General features: G+C 44.3%; 1 protein-coding gene across 1 annotated transcript; it reads left to right on the forward strand.

The window, feature by feature from the left end:
• Positions 1 to 7,830: 7,830 nt before the first annotated feature.
• On the forward strand, positions 7,831 to 12,808 carry LOC124652462 (probable mediator of RNA polymerase II transcription subunit 19b). The gene is made up of 7 exons (XM_047191477.1): positions 7,831 to 7,917; positions 9,979 to 10,046; positions 10,835 to 11,121; positions 11,209 to 11,403; positions 11,502 to 11,561; positions 11,652 to 11,794; positions 12,606 to 12,808. Exons 2-6 carry the CDS (start codon positions 10,016 to 10,018, stop codon positions 11,694 to 11,696), a joined length of 618 nt encoding a protein of 205 aa, XP_047047433.1. The 5' UTR covers positions 7,831 to 7,917; positions 9,979 to 10,015; the 3' UTR covers positions 11,697 to 11,794; positions 12,606 to 12,808.
• The last annotated feature ends 8,232 nt before the right edge of the window (positions 12,809 to 21,040 follow it).

Raw genomic sequence — 21,040 nt, forward strand, 5'->3', positions numbered from 1 at the left:
CAATTACTCCGTATATCGGTGCACAAACAAGATACACAATCAGCTTGATTCAGCTGCTTTGATCACCTCCTGGAGCTCATACATTGGATGCATGAATGAATCTAGTGATAGTACCGTAATACTAGTATACATGTGTTTGAGTCACTGAAGATGAATGCAAACATTAGGGGCCAAAATTAGCTGCTTGTAATGTATGGCCGACTCGTTTTGTAAGTCTGTTGTTAGGGTTGTGTGCCCCTTTGTATTGTAGAGGGAGCTGATATCACATTGATATTGCTGTCATGTGCCGAACTGTCAAAGCTACAAAACCTCATTTAAAAAAGTCAATGCAGATTGCAACGAACGCCGTAACCACATGCGTGTCCGAGAACCCAGATCTTGATTGATGGCCAGCCAAAGGATTGTTTGATCAAACTTCAGCCTCGGGTTTGAGGTTTTAATTCCGTGTGTGTGACTCTGTCTTTCTATTGCCGAGACGGAATATTGTTTCAATATCAGGACGTGCGCGCTGATATAGAGACGCATGAGATGGCTTCATACCATATACTCCCTCCATCTAAAAATAAGTGTATCAATTTTATCCAAATACAAATATATTTCTAACTAAAATGTATCTAGATAAAAGTGAGACGCCCATTTTTAGATGGAGGGAGTATATCTTTGAACTTTACAAGCTTTCCCCGCAAAAACAAACTTCACAACACCCGTAGCGATTGGAGCGTGGACATGGCTGACCGTGGGAGCCAATGTGCAGGGACCACGTGGGTAACACACGGCCATTGTATGGCTTTGTCTAGGGAAAGGGACCGACGAAAAAACACGTGCATCGCCCATTATCAAACGCTAGATCAGAAATACAGGGAACTGAAAATGGAGATGCGAAAACAGAGGATGGTGTGGTTAAGGGTTGACCTAAAGGGAGCATAAAATATTTTGCAGTTTTGCCTTAATTGCGATTCTGCTCGGGTCATATTTTTGGCCAAAACGGCATAATAGTTGTTATTTGTGGATTTCACTGGGACCAACTACATGTGCTACATGCCTATAGTTAGCATTAAATGTGCGACAACATACACATTCAACAAGGTTGACTCCCACCAAGATTATTTACTTGATTTTGTGGACTCTAAATGTGGATTTAGTCTATCTCTAATCTCTTTACATGTCCTCCATATCATCACTAACATATGTGACACTATAGGTATGATGCTAATGAGTATTTTTACGATTTATTTCATATAACTTAATTGCATATAAAATCTAACATTATTTTCTAGTCATTTACATAGGCCATAACAACTTCACTAAAGACAGATCCTTTAGTTTAGTGTGTCTCGAACTCACAATTCAGTGATGTTTTGTTGTTTATCATTCTTGTGATAAAAAAGTAGTACCCTGTAAAAAATTAAGGCATCGCTGGTTCCTTTAAGAAGCTAGTAAAGTCTCGAGCTACGGCACATCCCATATCCGAGTGAGCATAGACTGCATTTATCCCCGAGAGTGTTTTTTTCCCTTATCCTCTCATTTTTATGGTATTTCTTGCGCAATAACCGTGTGAATGGATGGTTGATGATGACATAGTGACACACTGACGCATGAATTTGTTACCCTCATTTGGTCTAGTCCTCCTACGCCGTACCGCGACGTGGGCCTCTGGATCCTCCTCATGGGCTGGGCATTCTCTCCAGCTGCGGCCTAGTGGCCCGCATGCATGGCACTGTTGCTAACATATGGGCCCGGTCTTCAGTTGTGAAGATGAGGGGAAGATGGGAATGGGTTCTCGTGAGGTGTACGATAATCTCAGAATATTTTCGTCAAATTTTTACCTCAACTATGTCCTCCGCCACAGTCATGTAACAACCAGTGCATTCTCTCCCAGGCGCACGGCGGTGTGTGGCTTGCCTCGGACTTGCACCGCCACATGCTCGATGCGGCAGGATGTCCTCAATGATCCGGGTGTGGTGTGCTCTCTGTTGGGCCAAACAAGACATGACTGGTTGTTTGCATGGCACTTCCCGAATCGTAGTTTGTGTGCTCTAGGAAAAATCTATCGCAGTCATGCAACAACCCGTGCCTTACTGTGCACGTGCAAAGCCGCATGCTTGATACAACAGGATGTCCTCAGTGACATGAGTGTGATGTGCGCTCTGTTGAGACAATGAAGACATGACTGGTTGTTTGTGTTGCACTGCCCGAACCATAGCTGTGTGTGCTCTAAGAAATATCCATCGCAATCATGTGACAACCCTGCCTTCCTGCCCTGGTGCGTGATAGTGTGTGGCTTGCCTCACCCTTGCAATGTTGCACGCTCGATGCGGCATGATGTCCTCAATGACCTGGGTGTGGTGTGATCTCTATTGTGACAATCAAGACATGACGGGCTGTTTGCGTGGAACCGCCCAGATCGTAGCTATGTGTGCTCTAGGAAAAAACCATCGCAGTCATGTGACAACCCCTGCCTTCCTTACCTGGCACAGGCGGTGTGTGTGTGGCTTGACTCACCCTCGCCGTATGATGTCTGCAAGGTTACATATTGCGAGTAGATATTTTTCAAAAGTAAGAGTATTGAATCCACAGTGAAGCTGATTGGTAATGATTTTATTGTTTGTTGTTATCTCCACTTAAGCTTGGGGATGCTGATACGGTTGCAAACGTATCTATAAATTTTGATACTTCATGCTTGTTTTACACCAATTTCTATATGTTTTGTTTACACTTTGTTGCACTTTTATACATTTTCCGGAACTAACCTATTGACAAGTGTCACAGTGCAAGTTCCCTGTTTTCTGCTGTTTTGTATTTCAGAAAAGTTGTATAGGAAATATTGTCGGAATTGGACGAAACAAAAGCCGAAGTTCTTATTTTACTGTAACAAAGACGGAGTCCGGAGGAGAGACGAAGAGGCGCCACGAGGCGGCCACACCAGGCCATGGTGCGGCCCAGGCCCAGGCCGCGCCATAGGGTGGTGTGCCCCCCCGGGTACCCACCGACCTCGCCCTTCCACCTGTTTATTCACAATCTCGGGAAAAACCTAAATACCCGAGCCTTCATCCACGAAAAGTCCCGTCGCGGCCGCCATCGCGGACCCTAGCTCGGGAGGGTTCTGAAGCTCGTCCCGGCACCCTGTCGGAGAGGGAGATCATCAACGTAGGCCTCTACATCGTCATGCCCGCCTCCGAAGTGATGCATGAGTAGTTCATCTCTGGACTACGGGTCCATAGAAGTAGCTAGATGGTTGTCTTCTCCAATTTATGCTTCATGTTTAGATCTTGTGAGCTGCCTATCATGATCAAGATCATCTTTATGTAATGCTACATGTTATGTTTGTTGGGATCCGATGAATATTAAATACTATGTTGAGATCGATTATATATTTGTCCCATGTTATTTATGATCTTGCATGCTCTCCGTTGCTAGTAGATGCTTTGGCCAAATAAATACTTGTAACTCCAAGAGGGAGTATTTATGCTCGATAGTAGGTTCATGCCTCGATCTAGTAATCTGGAAGAGTGACAATAACTTCTAAGATTGTATATGTGATGTTGCTACTAGGGAGAAAACAACAATGCTTTTTCTAAGGATAATTCTATCGTTTACTTTACACACATTGCTCAATGCGATAATCTGTTGCTTGCAACTTAATACTGAAAGGGGTTCGGATGATAACCGGAAGGTGGATTATTAGTCATAGACGCAGTTAGATTACGGTCTATGTATTATGTTGTAATGCCCAAATGAATCTCATAGTAATCATCTTGTCATGTATGGTCTTTATTCTGTCAATTGCCAGCTGTAATTTGTTCACCCAACATGTTATTTATCTTTATGGAGAGACATCTCTAGTGAACTGTGGACTCCGGTCCTTTCTTTTACACTGATAAAATCATCTTGTTCTGTTTACTTACTGCAAACACTATTCTCTTTTAATTCACTGCAAACAAACATCTCTTTCCACACTATACGGTTGATCCTTTGTTTTCAGCAAAACCGGTGAGATTGACAACCTCACTGTAAGTTGGGGCAAAGTATTTTGGTTGTGTTGTGTGCAGGTTTCACGTTGTTGCTAACGCCGGTAGTGCGCCCTGCCACAAGTTAGCTAGCAACACCTTTAGAAGTCACTCCTTTCTCCTACTGGTCGATTAAACCTTAGTTTCTTCCTAAGGGAAAACTTGCTACTCTGTTCATCATACCTTCCTCTTGGGGTTGCCCGACGGTGTGCATCTGCACTCATCATTTCTCAGTAAGCTGGGTGTGTGTGTGATCTGATGGGACAATCAAGACATGGTTGTATGTTTGAGTGGCACTGCTAGGATTGTAGCTGGGTGTGCTCCAGGAAAATCCATCACAGTCATGTGACAACCCCTGCCTTCCTGCCTGTGTGTGTGCGCGCGCGTGTGCGTGTGTGTGTGTGTGTGTGTGTGTGTGCGTGCGTGCGTGTGTGTGTGTGTGTGTGCGTGCGGGCGTGTGTGTGCGTGTGTGTGCGTGTGTGCGTGTGTGTGTGCGCGTGCATGTGCGTGTGTGTGTGCGTGTGCGTGCGCGCGCGCGCGTGTGTGTGTGTGGCTTGCCTCACCCTTGCAAATGCCGCAAACTCAAGGCGGCATGATGTCATTTGTGACCTAGGTGTTTGCGGCATCATGCCCTTGCAAATGCGCTCTATTGGAACAATCAAGACATAACTGGCTGTTTGCGGTGGCACCGCCCGTATCGTAGCTATGTGTTCTCCAGGGAAAATCCATCGCATTCATGCTACAACCCCACCTTCCTTTACTGGCGCGACTATGTGTGTGGCTTGCCTCACCCTTTCAATGTCGCACGCTCGATGAGGTAGGATTTCCTTAGAAACCTGGGTGTGGTGTGCGTTCTATTGGAACAATCAAGACATTGCTAGTTGTTTGCGGTGGCACTACCTAGATCGTAGCTATGCGTGATCCCGACAAAGTCCTTTCTCATACCTTATATTTCAGCCTAGCACGGTGGTAATGGGTGTCGGGTGGCATCGTTAACTTCTCTAGAAGCATGTTCATGGAGCTGCTCATCCACCCCAACCTCGAGTTGGGTGTGGTGGAGATGCACGGGTGTGCATCTGGCAAAAGATTTGTGATGATGATGTCAATGGGCACCATTGAACTTCCCGAAGGCGCCACAAGGGAACCCCTATCGTTGTTGTTGGCCTAGATATTTGTGCTTGGCTGGTGGCAACGTTTGGGTCCAGCACATCGCCGCGCTTCCATCTCCTCCTCACTCATGTGACACCTTCATCACATCTTTGTGTTGCTTTTCACGCTAACTCCATGCTATGAAAATGTTCGTTGTGTGTGGCGAGTTTCGTGGTTCAGGTGTTCTCTCGGTTTATCTTAGCTCTTCGATGTCATATGATGCTCACCTCAATTGCAAAATTCTCAAGTTGCTCGTGTTGGCTGGTGGTTTCACGACTTGCATATCCTCCAATATCATGCTTTGGGGCAAAGTTAGTGGCCGATTGCAATGACACTCCTTGAGGTTTTTTGTTGAACACATTACAGACGCATACACTCATAAATACGTATACACACTCACCCTTATAAACACACGCAACACTTGTTGACTTGTGTACCACGTTATGGCCGTAACGACAAGTACATGAGGGTGGGCGGGTGTTCTTGTGGAACTTTGCAAGGTCTTGGTGTATCATTAGATTACAGATTGTATTGTAAGGCTACAACCTATTTATCTAGACCTGACCTTTTTGGAAAGGAGATTACCTGATCTTGTAACTGTTTCGCAGTAGTAACATACATACATACATGTCAAGTATTTTTACTTTGATTGTTATGAGATGCATATATAGATCACGTCAGTGTCAACATAACTTGCTTTTGTACGACAATAATTCAAGTTGTTTGGTTCAAGGGGAATGTAACTACGGAATGGGAATTAATTATTTAGAGAGGCAATCAAGGAGGCGATTAGGGTTCCCGGCCGTCTCCCGTCGGCGCCACTGACCTGCCCCAGTTATGTGGCCTTCGGGCCATGGAGGCCAGTGGATCTCAGTCCCCGTCGGCGGGAGGGCTCCGTTTTTTGGTTTTAGGGTTAAGGTTTGGTGTGGCGACGCTCAGGTGGAGGCGACGACTTCTCCAATAAAGTCTCCCCGGCTTCAACCCCATCTCGACAGCGATGTCGAGAAGTTTGTGGGAGTGGTGTGGTTCTCGAGGACTTCTTCTGGCCGGGGGATCTACGGATCTCCATGGAGCTTCATCGGAGTGATGTGGTCTTCTTGATCCGTTCAACGACTTCCCGTCTGAAACCGACAACGTCAAGTCGATTCAGGGAGGAGCAACAGCGGCGACGCGCCGTTGACACGGTCTGGAGGTTGAAGACGAAGGGCATCTCAAGAATTTCATTGCAATTTTCATTTTTGTTAGGGTGCTCTGTTCTATTCTATGTTTCTCTTAATGGCAGGGTTCTATTCGCAAAAATAGGAGATATATGACTAAAAATCTCACATGGATAGTGAGAATAAAATTTGAGAAGGGCGAATGTTGGATTTATATGGGTTATGGCCCATTCCTATCCATGGTGACAGCTCATATACCTATCAAATCTTGAAATTTTGAAGGCCCATCAAACATGACATCTTGGAAAAAGGTTGAGGGACTAAATTTTGTTTCGCGCTACTAGATGAGAGAAAGTTGGAGTGGTTTACAATGACACCTCTTCCCACTCCACTAAGTGGATTAGAAAGAGTAGCAGTTCAGGCGCGTTCCTCCTCCGCCGGCCCCATAGCCGCGCGCGCGTCGCGTGGATCGAGTTCGAGTAAGAAACCGATTTTGGTGCTAGATCATTTTTCTTTTTGTGCACCAAGTTAGTGTATATGTGTCAACACGTGAGGGCATTTCGACACGTCTCCTATCTTCCACCGAGTGGTTATTCATTTGGTGTCTCTTCCAGGCCGGATATACATGAAAGACATATATGCCTTGTTGTTCTCACTCTTGTGCGAGTCCCTTTTGCCACGCCCCTCTCTAGTTTTCCTGTCCCAGCGACTAAGCACACCGTTGTCTAAGAGAGAAAGCATTCAAAACTCCAACCGTTGAGATATTGCATCGAGACATACAATAATACTTTTGGGGAGCACCTCAAAGCGACTGCTCGCCTCCGTCCGACTACTTTCCCGTTAACCATATGACTGCGTCCTTTATGGATCTGGTGACCGACGGCCTCGAGATACCATGGGCGACAACGACAAGTCGACAAGGGTGCTGTGACGGTGATGACCGTTCCGATCGATACAAGATATGTGCACCCCATCTCATTGCTTGTATTAGCACTTGCTGTACATGCAGGCATGCTAAATGTGTTCAGTCGACTGCATGTGATTAAACTCACCCAGGCTTAATAACCCACCACGAATTCACTCAAACATCCATCGTTTATGGAGGACTTAACAATTTTTCACACTTATTTTTCACAATTTGATTATTTGCCACACCCTATGTCTGTCTATGTGGTCATGTGGCAAAATAATAAAATTTGAGATTACGTAACAAATCATCTTGAACACACGAAACCGCGCAGCTGAACCTGGAGCGGATCCAACGGCGGGGCGACCACTGTTCGGACTCGGGAGACACGAGGGCGACGCGGCCCGAGTCCGGTTCCGGTCACGCCCAACATATGCCCTCCCCTCGCGCACCGCACCGCACCTCCAGCCAGCCTCCCTCGACACAGCCAGCCCTCGCGCACCTCGCCCTCGCGTCGATCGGCGAACGCCTCCACCGCCGGCGACTGCCCCCATCTCCTCCGACCAGCCGCCCCCCGCCACCAGATCGTCCACCGCCCCGTCACCCCAACCCCGCCCCACGCGCGCGGCCTCGGCAGATCTGCGGCGGGCGGGCCCCACCCTACCCGCCGCCCGCCGGCCCTCCCTAGCCAGCCACGGTGAGTTCCTCGCCCGCTCCTTCCTCGCGCGCCGCCGCCCCGGAATTCTCGTCGGTGGCTAGGCCCAAGTGAACCGGGAGTCAGTGGAGTGGACTCTGGCTTCGAACCCTAGACTAGGTTGCCCTGTTAGGTTCGGACTGGTTGGCTGATACTATCTGTTTTGGGGGAACTTGGTGGATTTTAAACCGTGAGTATCCGTTCGGACGGTAGTTTTTTTTAGTGCCATGCTGCTTGCTTCCGGCTATCATGTCTAGGGTAGTACACTCCATGTTTCCAGCCTAATTGTTTCGGGTTAGAATATACACATTTCTGTTAACACATTAGGGCATGGGTAAACTCTACCTAGGTATACACTATATAACGACATGCTTTACTCTTTTCGTACTCCAATTCGTAACGAGTCATTTTCTATTAAGGATTTATATGGTAACCTAGTTTGAGTGATAGCGCCAAAACAGTAAGTGATGGTGAGCTGGAGCTCATGAGTCGAAGTTTACCGTCACATACAGATCAGTTGAAGGCTGGGATATTATACCACATAGCGTTTGCGTCTCCTGAGCTCGAGCTAGATATGTTTTGGTGGCACACGTTGGGTCCCTTTTCTTCTTTAACTTTGCGGCATAAACGTTGGCCCAGTTACCGCTTCATGTACGGACAACAAAGTATCATCTGATAACTCAATCCAGAGTCCTTCATTTGCCCCTGTTAGCATTGCCCTGGACATACCGACCTTCTTACTGTTTGCAAAAAATCAGTGTGGCATAATTTGCAACAATTGTACAGATACGTGCAACTTTTAATGGCAGTGCAAAAAATGTTGTAGGAGAACCAATGCCATAAGCATGTAAAACCATGTAACTTTTTTTGAAAGCATTATATATATATATATCAAGCTAGCAAGCCGCCTCATTAAAAACCTTCCAGTCCCCTTCGGTACCCTGGTAAGGAAAAGAGTGCGTCAAAAACTTGCAGCCACCAATTACACACTATTACAATCAGCCCAAAGACTGTGAACTAACCAAGGCGGTGGCTCAGCATCCCAAGTGTTTGGATCACCATTGATAGCAGCAAATTTAGCACAACAGTGAACCACTTGGTTAGCTTCGCGACCCTCATACATAAAGTGAAAAGAAGAAAAGCCACTCTTCATCTCACTAATCTCATCTAAGATAGGTCCAATCATAGATCTCTGTCGACTCCTTTCTCCCCAGTGCTTCAACAAAACTTGACAGTCTGTCTCAGAACCACTCTATCAAAACCCCGTTGAATTGCATAGGCACACGCATCACGCAGGGCTAGAGTTTCAACAATCAGTGGGTCCAAAACCCCATCATAAACCTTGGTCATTGCTCCAAGGAAGGACACATTGTCCCTTGCAACTGCTCCCGTGGCAGCCCTACTGTCCTCCTCCCGGATCGCCCCATCCAGGTTTATTTTCACATACCCTTGGGTCGGTCTACTCCATTGACTAGCCCGCCGAGCTCCCGTCTTCGAAACTTTCTTTGGCAGCTCTAAGAGACTCAACGTCTCAGATATAAATTCCATTGATTTTGCTGGATTATACCCCACCTCTCCATGAGTAATGCTATTTCTGGATGTCCAGATATTATACATCACCGTAGTAATCTTTGCTCGCTCATCCGCGGTATACCTAGGATCACATAAAATGTCCTTTGTCCAAGTCAGAGGGTGAAATACTAAGGTTTATGTTCACTTTTGTACTTTACCAGTATGGAGTGCGAAATACTAAGGTTTATGTTCCATAAGATGCTAATAGTTTCTGCACATGTATTCTGGAGTTGGTATACTCTAGCTGACTGTACACTGTTCATCTATATTCATGTGGTGACTTGACTGAAGTTGAACCTGTTTTTGTGGCTAAATCTGTAGAAACACAACAGACAGTATTTATGTGGGAGGTTCGATTGATGTATTTTCAATAGATAGTATGTTTTTGGAAAATGGAATCAATAGCTGGTATCAGTTCAGTCGTGCTGTTTATTAGTTCATACTGAGAACAATTACCTTCACCATTGAACATATTGTCAAATTGAATTTCAGGTCAAGATGAATTGCGCATAGATCAAGCTTCAGTCTGATGGATTCTGACGACAAGAAGTTTGGCAAAGGTACTGCTTTTGTCAAGATGCAGAAAAGTAGAACTGGCTAGCATGTTTGTCTAGGGAACTTTGCCTCTCTAATTGACTATGGTGGTTTATGTACAGCCCATAATTTCAAAATAATTTCTCCCTTATTTAAAGATGAAACCATTAGGGTGGGTGGGGTGTGGGGGTGTATCCTCTGCTTTACTGAAGGATGTGTAGCCGACATTCATCTAGGGGACTTTGTCTCTCTAATATTTTAGTTAATTTCATATTGTCATAACTATTTGTGTGTTGTTATCTGATATTCCCTTCGGTCCTTTTTGTAAGGTGTCTTTTAACTGCCCAAATTCAAGTTTTGACCAACAGTTAATGCAATAGTATGTGGGTTATTGGGCTATGCTAAACAAAATTTATACCATTGGACCTGTATCCAAAAGCACTTACGATTATTATCTTGTAGCCATTGGAAGAATATTTTACAACAAATTTACATTGGATTTTCAAACTTGGACAGTCAAACTACGTCCCACATTTGATAGCTATTGCTCTAAGTGCCTAAAGTGTTATGCAGCATCCCTGGAATTGCCAAAATTTCCACATGCTGACATTTTACTGGTCAACATTGGACAATAATATTTCCTGTTGTGCCCCAGAATAATATTTGTGACCCTACCAGTGCAATAAGTGTCCATTGTAACTTGTCATCATGGATGAATTTTCCTGGCATGGTTCTTGATGTACATGCTTCTCCGAAGTTAAAACCCTGGTAATTTGCAATGCTGGCGGTCTGTGATATGACTTTTCTTTTTCAGGACCTAGGGAGCTCACTGGTGCTGTTGATTTAATAAGCCAGTACAAACTGCAGCCTCACCATGATTTCTTTTGCAAGAGGCCTTTGCCACTAGCAATCTCAGATACACATTATCTTCACAATGTTGTGGGGGACACTGAAATTCGAAAAGGAGAAGGAATGGAGCTAGATCAACTTGTTCAGAATGCATATTTAAGAGATAAGCCTGCTTATATTCAGCCCTTTGATATGGAAACACTAGGGCAAGCGTTTCAGCTGCGAGAAACCACTCCAGTAGATTTACCCTCTGTAAGATCATTTTTATCACCCCACTTCCTTTATCGTGTTACAGTATTTTCTTATCTTATTATTCACATTCGAAACCAAAATCAACAGGCTGAAAAAGGTATACCGACTATCTCGGGCAAGTCAAAGAGTGAGTCCAAGGACAAAGAGAAGAAACATAAAAAGCACAAAGACAGAGATAAGGACAGGGAACATAAGAAGCACAAACATCGACATAAGGATCGGTCTAAAGACAAAGATAAGGACAAGGATAAGAAAAAGGATAAAAGTGGGCATCATGAGAAGGTTGGTCCATTTTCTGTATGCTCAAAACTTCAGCATTTTCAAGTCTTACGCATCACTCAACTATACTTTATGTTGTACAATGTCTTCAAATTGTATAGAAGAGAAAGCATGAGGGAATGGAGGATTCGGCAGATGTGCATAAGCACAAAAAGAGCAAGGTAGCATATGATCATTGTTTCCTTCCTGGTATAATATTTTTTCCCTCACAGCGCATTTGTTACCTTGTTAACATTATTTATCTATGGCAGCATAAGAGTTCCAAAACTGACGAGCTGGCTAATGGACTTAGTTAGCTACACTTTTCTTCTTACTTCTATTGTCAATCCATGCCATATATTGTTAAAAGGAGGCTCACAAGGTTTCTGTCATCAGACACACCTGCAGATTAATGGTACATGCTTCTTGGAACTTTTAGTTGCTGTCGGGTTAAAAAAAATCCCCTTGTACTTTCGTTGGATCTAGTGGACCATGGATTTGATAGAGTGATTATATTGTCTTGGTTTCCTTAATTGTTGTGTATTTTGGTGAAACATTGGAGCTCAAAATATTTCATATAGAGGTGCATCGTTAGTTTGTGTCCTTAGACAATGTATCATGTTTCTTTTCGAGACTAGGCAATGAATAATTTGACCTTAGCCGAGTTATTGGTTAGCGAAGAGAATATGATCTTCTGCATTTTGTCTGGCTTTCCAAATATTAGTCTCATTTTACTTTTATCTGCATGTCAGGAGTATGTGATGTTAGGCTAGGCTGATTGTCTCTCTTCAGTCTCACTTAATAAATACAGTCAAATATTCCATTGGATGAGCATCTCTACTAAAATTAGTTTTATCAATCATGATGTCCCCGTTGACTTCATATTATATACGAAACATGATCTGGTTAGGTCTGACTTGCATCATAATGTAGTCGTATGTTTCATTTACGTCACACCTAGACAATAATACAGTGGTTAACTGGATCTTAATGAATTATGCTGAAAAAGTATTTGCAGTTCACTGAGTGATGTTTCTTTCGAAATCATCTTGTGTCATTTGCAGCTCTTGTATAACCATTGCTTTATTATTAGTTAAATATGATATGATGAACACTGCAATATGAACATAAATATTCTATCTGAGAACATTTTCAAGTAGTCTTTTATTTGCATCTGTTGTGATATTCAAGAGTATCTAATTCTTACATTTATGTGGATGATGCAGATATCATGAATGGCTATTTCTTTGACGATGCTTAAGATGGAGGCCTTACCTGCCGCTAATTATGTTGTTCTTGCAGTGTGGATCCTTGTGAAAATGTAACTTGTAACAAAGGGGCAAACCCATTGTATTTTGCAACTTCTTGTCCCTCACTGACTAAACTGGTTGCCTTGTAGGAACAATCAGATAGGACTTTTAATGAGTTTTTTTTAAAAAGATTAGGACATCTTGGTAGGTGTTTTTAATGAGATAATTGTTTGTAGACTAGGACCAGTTCACAATTTCAATTAGTTAGGACTTCTGAGATATTTTTAGATCAGGACATCTAGGTAGGTGTTTCAAATGAGATGTTTATTTGAGACTAGGAGCAGTTCACTATTTCTGACGAGGCTTCTGGTTATTGTAGCATGAGATAGTGGTGGAAGGATACTTGTATGATCTGAAAATGTAGCTGTGTTGCTCTTGCTGATAGGAATCAATCAATTCACCTCCTATATGAAATCGTGACACAAATGAATTGAGTGCGGAAACCTTCACATATTTGAACGGTCAAGAACGAAGTGACAAATTAACCAATGTGTTATGGCTGATTGGCATGTATCCATGGTTTGAAACCAAGGTGGCCAACCAAGTCATTAGCTCTAGCAAACAATTAATGTCAGAAACTAGTGATTGTGTGTGCCTTGACTTATATAAAAGAGTACGGATATTTCAAGCCTATGAATTTTAAAACACAGTAGAACATGGAGTATGATAATAATAAGGTGTATGGTTTCTGGCACAGAAATTGAAAAACTCACATGAAGGGAAACTTGCACCATTTTGGGCTGGAGTACACATAGACAATTGAGAAAGTAGAAGTTTGCATATGATAGAAAGACGTAATCAAATCTTTAAAAACTATACACCTTATACTAGGAACAGAGTGAGTATGGACTAAAGTAAGTTAAAAACAGAGCAATAAACAGTCCACAATTTTGCTTGTCTAAAACAATTGTTTCTATAAATTGATTCATATGAATGGTGTGAACAAATACAATACATGTGGTTATGGCCATATCTTGACGTTACAAGTCGTACACGATGGTTAGAATGGTGCATTGAGATTGTTAGATACTCGGTTGCAGGTATGTTACTACCTTCATGTGCCAAATATGAAGGGACACCAGCCACAAAACAGAGGACACATACTTGAAAATCGCAGGTTTGAATTATAATTCCTCAAAGAAAACAAAACGGTGCTTCAAAGAAAGCACGTACTACCTCTGTTTTTGTTTAATCAACGCGGAGTATAAGCTAGGTAGTGGAGCAGTTTTGCATGTCTCACATCAATTAAACATGAAAGGAGAGGTAGACGGTGACGTAACGAACGATGTGAAGATCCGAGTACTGCAAAATCCTAAGATTACGAGAAGATCACCCTCCCAACCTCTCTCATCTCGGTCAATCGATTTTCCACATTTTTGCGCTCACCAAATTTCAAGAACACCAAAGCATCTGCTCCAATGGCGTTCCTGCCACCTTCATGGGAGTACAGTTTCTACGAGCAAGATAAATCCTTCTACATGACCTTCACCCTCCGTGTAGTGAGGGTGGAGAGGTGGATCCGTTGGGTGAAGGAGAGTACCTCGACGCCGCTCCGACCAAGTGCATTAGGATGGATTGCAAGTACACCCTCAAGAAGCCAGGTAGCTAGAAGAAGCTTCCACTAGAGGAGAGGCGGCGCGCCGCCGTCCTCCAATTCTGTGTTGGCAATGAGATCCTCGTCTGTCAGATTGTGCACGTTGATGAAGTGTGCCGGAGGCCCTAATGGAATTCCTTGGCGATGATTCTATCAACTTCTACGCCGCGCTGCTATCGACAACAATGTGAAGATGCTCGAGTACTACAACATTGCAACCATTCCGGGGGCGCTACCTCCAGAGGATGATCCTGAACCCGACGACCAAGTACCCACATTCTCTGTATGCTCCGTCCAAGCATTACATTAGGACACAACTTGTGAATAAGGATCACAATTCCATCAAACGAGACAACTGGTCCGACTTTCCATTGCGCTTGGATCATATCAAGTATGCCGCTATGGATGCTCACCTCGGCTTCGAGATAGCTAGGATGCACTAACATCTAGTTGGCTACAATAGAATTAGGGATCGACTCAATATATAAATGATGTAATGGACCTTCGATCCTTCTATGTAATGAAGTTAATTGTATATTTTGACTGAATTATGAACATTGTTTTTATATTTGCAATGTATGCATTGTTTTACTTTCTTCTAATGTAGAACTACATTGAACATCTCATAGCACAAATGTGCGTAATGCCCTACAGAAGGTAAGCACTATATTGCACATCACACATGTTTTTCATCTAAAAAACCATGTGCTATGTACAATAGAATATTATCACAACATTGTACATCACACATATTCTGCATTTTATGATCGTGTGTGATATGCATCATTTCATTTAGCACTTTCAGGTTTATGTAGTGAAAATATTATAGATTTACAAACCATCATATTGGTTATAAACTATAAATAATTTGAACAAAGATAGCTACAAAGTATCATTTTGTAACACATGTCCCCCCACGATTTTCTGTTGCTTTCTCCGTGTGCAGTTGTCGTAGAACGTAAATAGCCAGTCCTGACTAAACATATGCGTTATGTTGGCCAGTCTTGTCGGACACTCATAAAGCTCTCCGCTCTTGCTTAAATTAGGACCACAAGCGCCTCCTTTTTTAAAACCATTTGGACGACGAAGTCCTCAGAAAAGCATAGTGGTTCGTGTTCGGCCATGAGAGGTTGCGGCGGGCTAGGGTTGATGGCCACAACCGGTTGATTCTCAACTGTTTTTCGGAGTCGAAGGTATATCCCAAGCGATACTTTCGTCGCCATTTTTGGAGGAGAACAGAGTTGTTCAAGTACATCACGGAGTCGATGAAGTTGCATGCCACCTTCTTCGAGCAAAGGAGGAATTCCATTGCATAGCTTGGACATAGCACATTCCAAAAGGCGACAGCTGCATTCGCATGATGCGCCATCAAGTGTGTCAAGCGCTCTGTTGTTGCTATGGCTGAGGTGTTTGGTCTGGAATACTTGAGAGCTCCCAACTTTCAAGACACGGCTAGACTTCTAGCAATTCAACACCGCATGTGGTTTTCCAGACATTCTTGACTCCATTGATTGCATGCACTAGAGGTGGAAGAACTGTCTTGCGGCATGAGATTGATAGCTCAAAAGACAGAAGAAGGAATCTACCATCATTCTTGAAGCCGTGGCGGACCAGGAGACGTGGATTTGGATTGCAATTCACATCATCGGATCCATCGGATTTGTTGTGCACATGGCTACTTGGGTTGGCCATACCTCACAAAAAATTGGCGAATTTTCTTTAAATAATACGGATTACTTTATAATTTCCAGAAATATCACGCGATTTGAATCATTTTCGATTATGTGACTCGGTCGGACACGTGTCGACCGATCGGTTGTCGGCAAACCGATCGGCCGTCTATGAACCGATTGCAGGTGTCTTGGGTTCCCCGACCAGCCCACAGGTCCTGTTGGGCACTAGCCGTTCGATCGGCCAACTATCGTCCGACCAGGGCAGGAAGATGCTAATCAGCCTGACCATGCATACGCAGGTAGGCGTGCTAAACTAAGGGCATCTCCAGCGGCGCGGCGCATTTTAGCGTCCGCGCGCGTCCGTTTGTGTCGGCCATTTTGGTCGAAAACGACCGCGCGTCCGTTTGCGTCGGGGTGGCTCCAGCGGCACGACGCATTTTTTTTAGGACGAATCATTTTTTTGAACTGAAACATAATTTACAAAAACTGAAACATAACTTACATATTTGAAAACAGGAAAAAAAAACCTAAAACGCCTACTGCTGCGCATCGTGGCCGTGCTGCTCCTCGTCGCTGTCGAGCAAGATGACCTCCGGTATGTCCCACGGCCAGTAGCCATCCGGGGGAGCGTACGCCGGGCGCGATCGCGGTGCTCGAGGTTGAGGAGGCTGCGGCTGAGGCGGCGGTGGAGGCGCCCAGGGCTGCGGCTGTGGCGGCGGATGAGGAGCCCAGCCATAAGGCTGTGGCGGCAGTGGTGGAGGCGCCCAAGGCTGTGGCGGCAGTGGAGGAGGCGCCGCCGAGTCCAGGAGCGCCTGTCGAAGGGCTTCATCCGCGGACAGGCCCGACGGCATGACAGCGGTGGCGTAGCGGGGCAACGGCGGCTGCACATGCGCGTCGTACTCGGAGACGAGGAGGCCGAGCTTGGCCATCTCGTCGTCCGTCATGTTGTCGGGGAGCTCGAAGTTCCGGCCCTCCGCCATGGCCTGCTGCCATTCGTGGAAGACGAGGCCGACGTAGTCCTCGCTGTCGTCCTTCACCTCCTCGCTATGGTACGCGAGCGCCTCGATGTAGTCGTCGTCGTCGTCGTCGTACACGGCGTAGGCTTCGTCGTCGTCGTCCTCGTCCTCGCGGTCGTTGTGCTGCGGCTGCTCACGTCGCGTCGGCGCCTGCTGACGACGCGTCGGCGCCTGCTGACGACGAGCCGACGGTGCAGGGCCGAAGGGATAATTGATGGCGTGTATTTCACACGTTCGTTGGGCAACCCCAAGAGGAAGGTATGATGCGCACAGCAGCAAGTTTTCCCTCAGAAAGAAACCAAGGTTTATCGAACCAGGAGGAGCCAAGAAGCACGTTGAAGGTTGATGGCGGCGGGATGTAGTGCGACGCAACACCAGAGATTCCGGCGCCAACGTGGAACCTGCACAACACAACCAAAGTACTTTGCCCCAATGAAACAGTGAGGTTGTCAATCTCACCGGCTTGCTCGTAACAAAGGATTAACCGTATTGTGTGGAAGATGATTGTTTGCGAGAGAAAATAGTAAAACAAGTATTGCAGCAGATTTGTATTTCGGTATTAAAAGAATGGACCGGGGTCCACAGTTCACTAGAGGTGTCTCTCCCATAAGATAAAAGCATGTTGGGTGAACAAATTACGAGTCGGGCAATTGACAAATAGAGAGGGCATAACAATGCACATACATGACATGATAAGTATAGTGAGATTTAATTGGGCATTACGACAAAGTACATAGACCGCCATCCAAGCTGCATCTATGCCTAAAAAGTCCACCTTCAGAGTTATCATCCGAACCCCCTCCGAGTATTAAGTTGCAAAGCAACGGACAATTGCATTAAGTATGGTGCGTAATGTAATCAACAACTACATCCTCGGACATAGCGCCAATGTTTTATCCCTAGTGGCAACGAGCACAACACAACCTTAGAACTTTACATCCATTGTCCCAGTGTCAATGCAGGCATGAACCCACTATCGAGCATAAGTACTCCCTCTTGGAGTTAAAAGTAAAAACTTGGCCAGAGCCTCTACTAGAAACGGAGAGCATGCAAGATCATAAACAACACATGTATAATAACTTGATAATTAACATAACATAGTATTCTCTATCCATCGGATCCCGACAAACACAACATATAGAATTACAGATAGATGATCTTGATCATGTTAGGCAGCTCACAAGATCCGACAATGATAGCACAATGGGGAGAAGACAACCATCTAGCTACTGCTATGGACCCATAGTCCGGGGGTAGACTACTCACTCATCACTCCGGAGGCGACCATGGCGGCGTAGAGTCCTCCGGGAGATGATTCCCCTCTCCGGCGAGGGTGCCGGAGGCGATCTCCTGGATCCCCGAGATGGGATCGGCGGCGACGGCGTCTCGGTGAGGTTTTCCGTATCGTGGCTCTCGGTGCCGGGGGTTTCGTCACGAAGGCTTTAAGTAGGCGGAAGGGCAAGTCAAGAGGCGGCACGGGGGCCCACACCATAGGCCGGCGCGGCCGGGGGTGGGGCCGCGCCGCCCTAGGGTTTGGCCACCCCGTGGCCCCTCTTCGTCTCGTCTTCGGACTTCGGAAGCTTCGTGGAAAAATAGGCCCTCGGGCTTTGATTTCGTCCAATTCCGAGAATATTTCGTTACTAGGATTTCGAAACCAAAAACAGCGAGAAAACGACAGCGGCACTTCGGCATCTTGTTAATAGGTTAGTTCCGGAAAATGCACAAATATGACATAAAGTGTGCATAAAACATGTAGGTATCATCAATAATATGGCATAGAACATAAGAAATTATCGATACGTCGGAGACGTATCAAGCATCCCCAAGCTTAGTTACGCTCGTCCCGAGCAGGTAAAACGATAACAAAGATAATTTACGAAGTGATATGCCATCATAACCTTGATCATACTATTTGTAAACATATGTAGTGGATGCAGCGATCAAAACAATGGTGATGACATGAGTAAACAAGTGAATCATAAAGCAAAGACTTTTTATGAATAGTACTTAAAGACAAGTATTAATAAGTCTTGCATAAGAGTTAACTCATAAAGCAATAAATCAAAGTAAAGGCATTGAAGCAACACAAAGGAAGATTAAGTTTCAGCGGTTGCTTTCAACTTGTAACATGTATATCTCATGGATAATTGTCAACATAGAGTAATATAACAAGTACAATATGCAAGTATGTAGGAATCAATGCACGGTTCACACAAGTGTTTGCTTCTTGAGATGGAGAGAGATAGGTGAACTGACTCAACATAAAAGTAAAGAGAATGGTCCTTCAAAGAGGAAAGCATCGATTGCTATATTTGTGCTAGAGCTTTTATTTTGAAAACATGAAACAATTTTGTCAACGGTAGTAATAAAGCATATGAGTTATGAAAGTTATATCTTACAAGTTGCAAGTCTCATGCATAGTATACTAATAGTGCCCGCACCTTGTCCTAATTAACTTGGACTACCGGATCTTTGCAATGCACATGTTTTGACCAAGTGTCACAATGGGGTACCTCCATGCCGCCTGTACAAAGGTCTAAGGAGAAAGCTCGCATTTTGGATTTCTCGCTTTTGATTATTCTCAACTTAGACATCCATACCGGGACAACATGGACAACGAGATAATGGACTCCTCTTTTATGCATAAGCATGTGGCAACAATTATTATTCTCATATGAGATTGAGGATATGTGTCCAAACTGAAACTTCCACCATGAATCATGGCTTTAGTTAGCGGCCCAAAGTTCTTCTCTAACAACATGCATGCTCCAACCATGAAGGTGGTAGATCTCTCTTGCTTCGAGACAAGACGGACATGCATAGCAACTCACATGATATCCAACAAGGAATAGTTGATGGCGTCCCCGAAACATGGTTACCGCTCAACAAGCAACTTAATAAGAGATAAAGTGCATAAGTACATATTCAATACTACAATAGTTTTTAAGCTATTTGTCCCATGAGCTATATATTGCAAAGGTGAATGATGGAATTTTAAAGGTAGCACTCAAGCAATTTACTTTGGAATGGCGGGTAAATACCATGTAGTAGGTAGGTATGGTGGACACAAATGGCATAGTGGTTGGCTCAAGGATTTTGGATGCATGAGAAGTATTCCCTCTCGATACAAGGTTTAGGCTAGCAAGGCTATTTGAAACAAACACAAGGATGAACGGTACAGCAAAACTCACATAAAAGACATATGGTAAACATTATAAGACTCCATACCGTCTTCCTTGTTGTTCAAAACTCAATACTAGATGTTATCTAGACTCTAGAGAAACCAAATATGCAAACCAAATTAGCAAGCTCTAAGTATTTCTTCATTAATGGGTGCAAAGTATATGATGCAAGAGCTTAAACATGAGCACAACAATTGCCAAGTATCAAATTATCCAAGACATTTTAGAGTTACTACATGTAGCATTTTCCAATTCCAACCATATAACAATTTAACGAAGGAGAAACTTCGCCATGAATACTATGAGTAGAACCTAAGGACATATTTGTCCATATGCAACAGCGGAGCGTGTCTCTCTCCCATAAAGTGAATGCTAGGATCCATTTTATTCAAACAAAACAAAAACAAAAACAAACCGACGCTCCAAGCAAAGTGCATAAGATGTGGCCGAATAAAAATATAGTTTCGGGGGAGGAACCTGATAATGTTGTCGATGAAGAAGGGGATGCCTTGGGCATCCCCAAGCTTAGACGCTTGAGTCTTCTTAATATATGCAGGGGTGAACCACCGGGGCATCCCCAAGCTTAGAGCTTTCACTCTCCTTAATCATATTGCATCATACTCCTCTCTTGATCCTTGAAAACTTCCTCCACACCAAACTCGAAACAACTCATTAGAGGGTTAGTGCATAATAAAAATTCACATGTTCAGAGGTGACACAATCATTCTTAACACTTCTGGACATTGCATAAAGCTACTGGACATTAATGGATCAAAGAAATTCATCCAACATAGCAAAAGAGGCAATGCGAAATAAAAGACAGAATCTGTCAAAACAGAACAGTCCGTAAAGATGGATTTTATTAGGCCACCAGACTTGCTCAAAC

This window comes from Lolium rigidum, chromosome 5, assembly GCF_022539505.1.
Source record: "Lolium rigidum isolate FL_2022 chromosome 5, APGP_CSIRO_Lrig_0.1, whole genome shotgun sequence".
NCBI lineage: Eukaryota > Viridiplantae > Streptophyta > Magnoliopsida > Poales > Poaceae > Lolium > Lolium rigidum.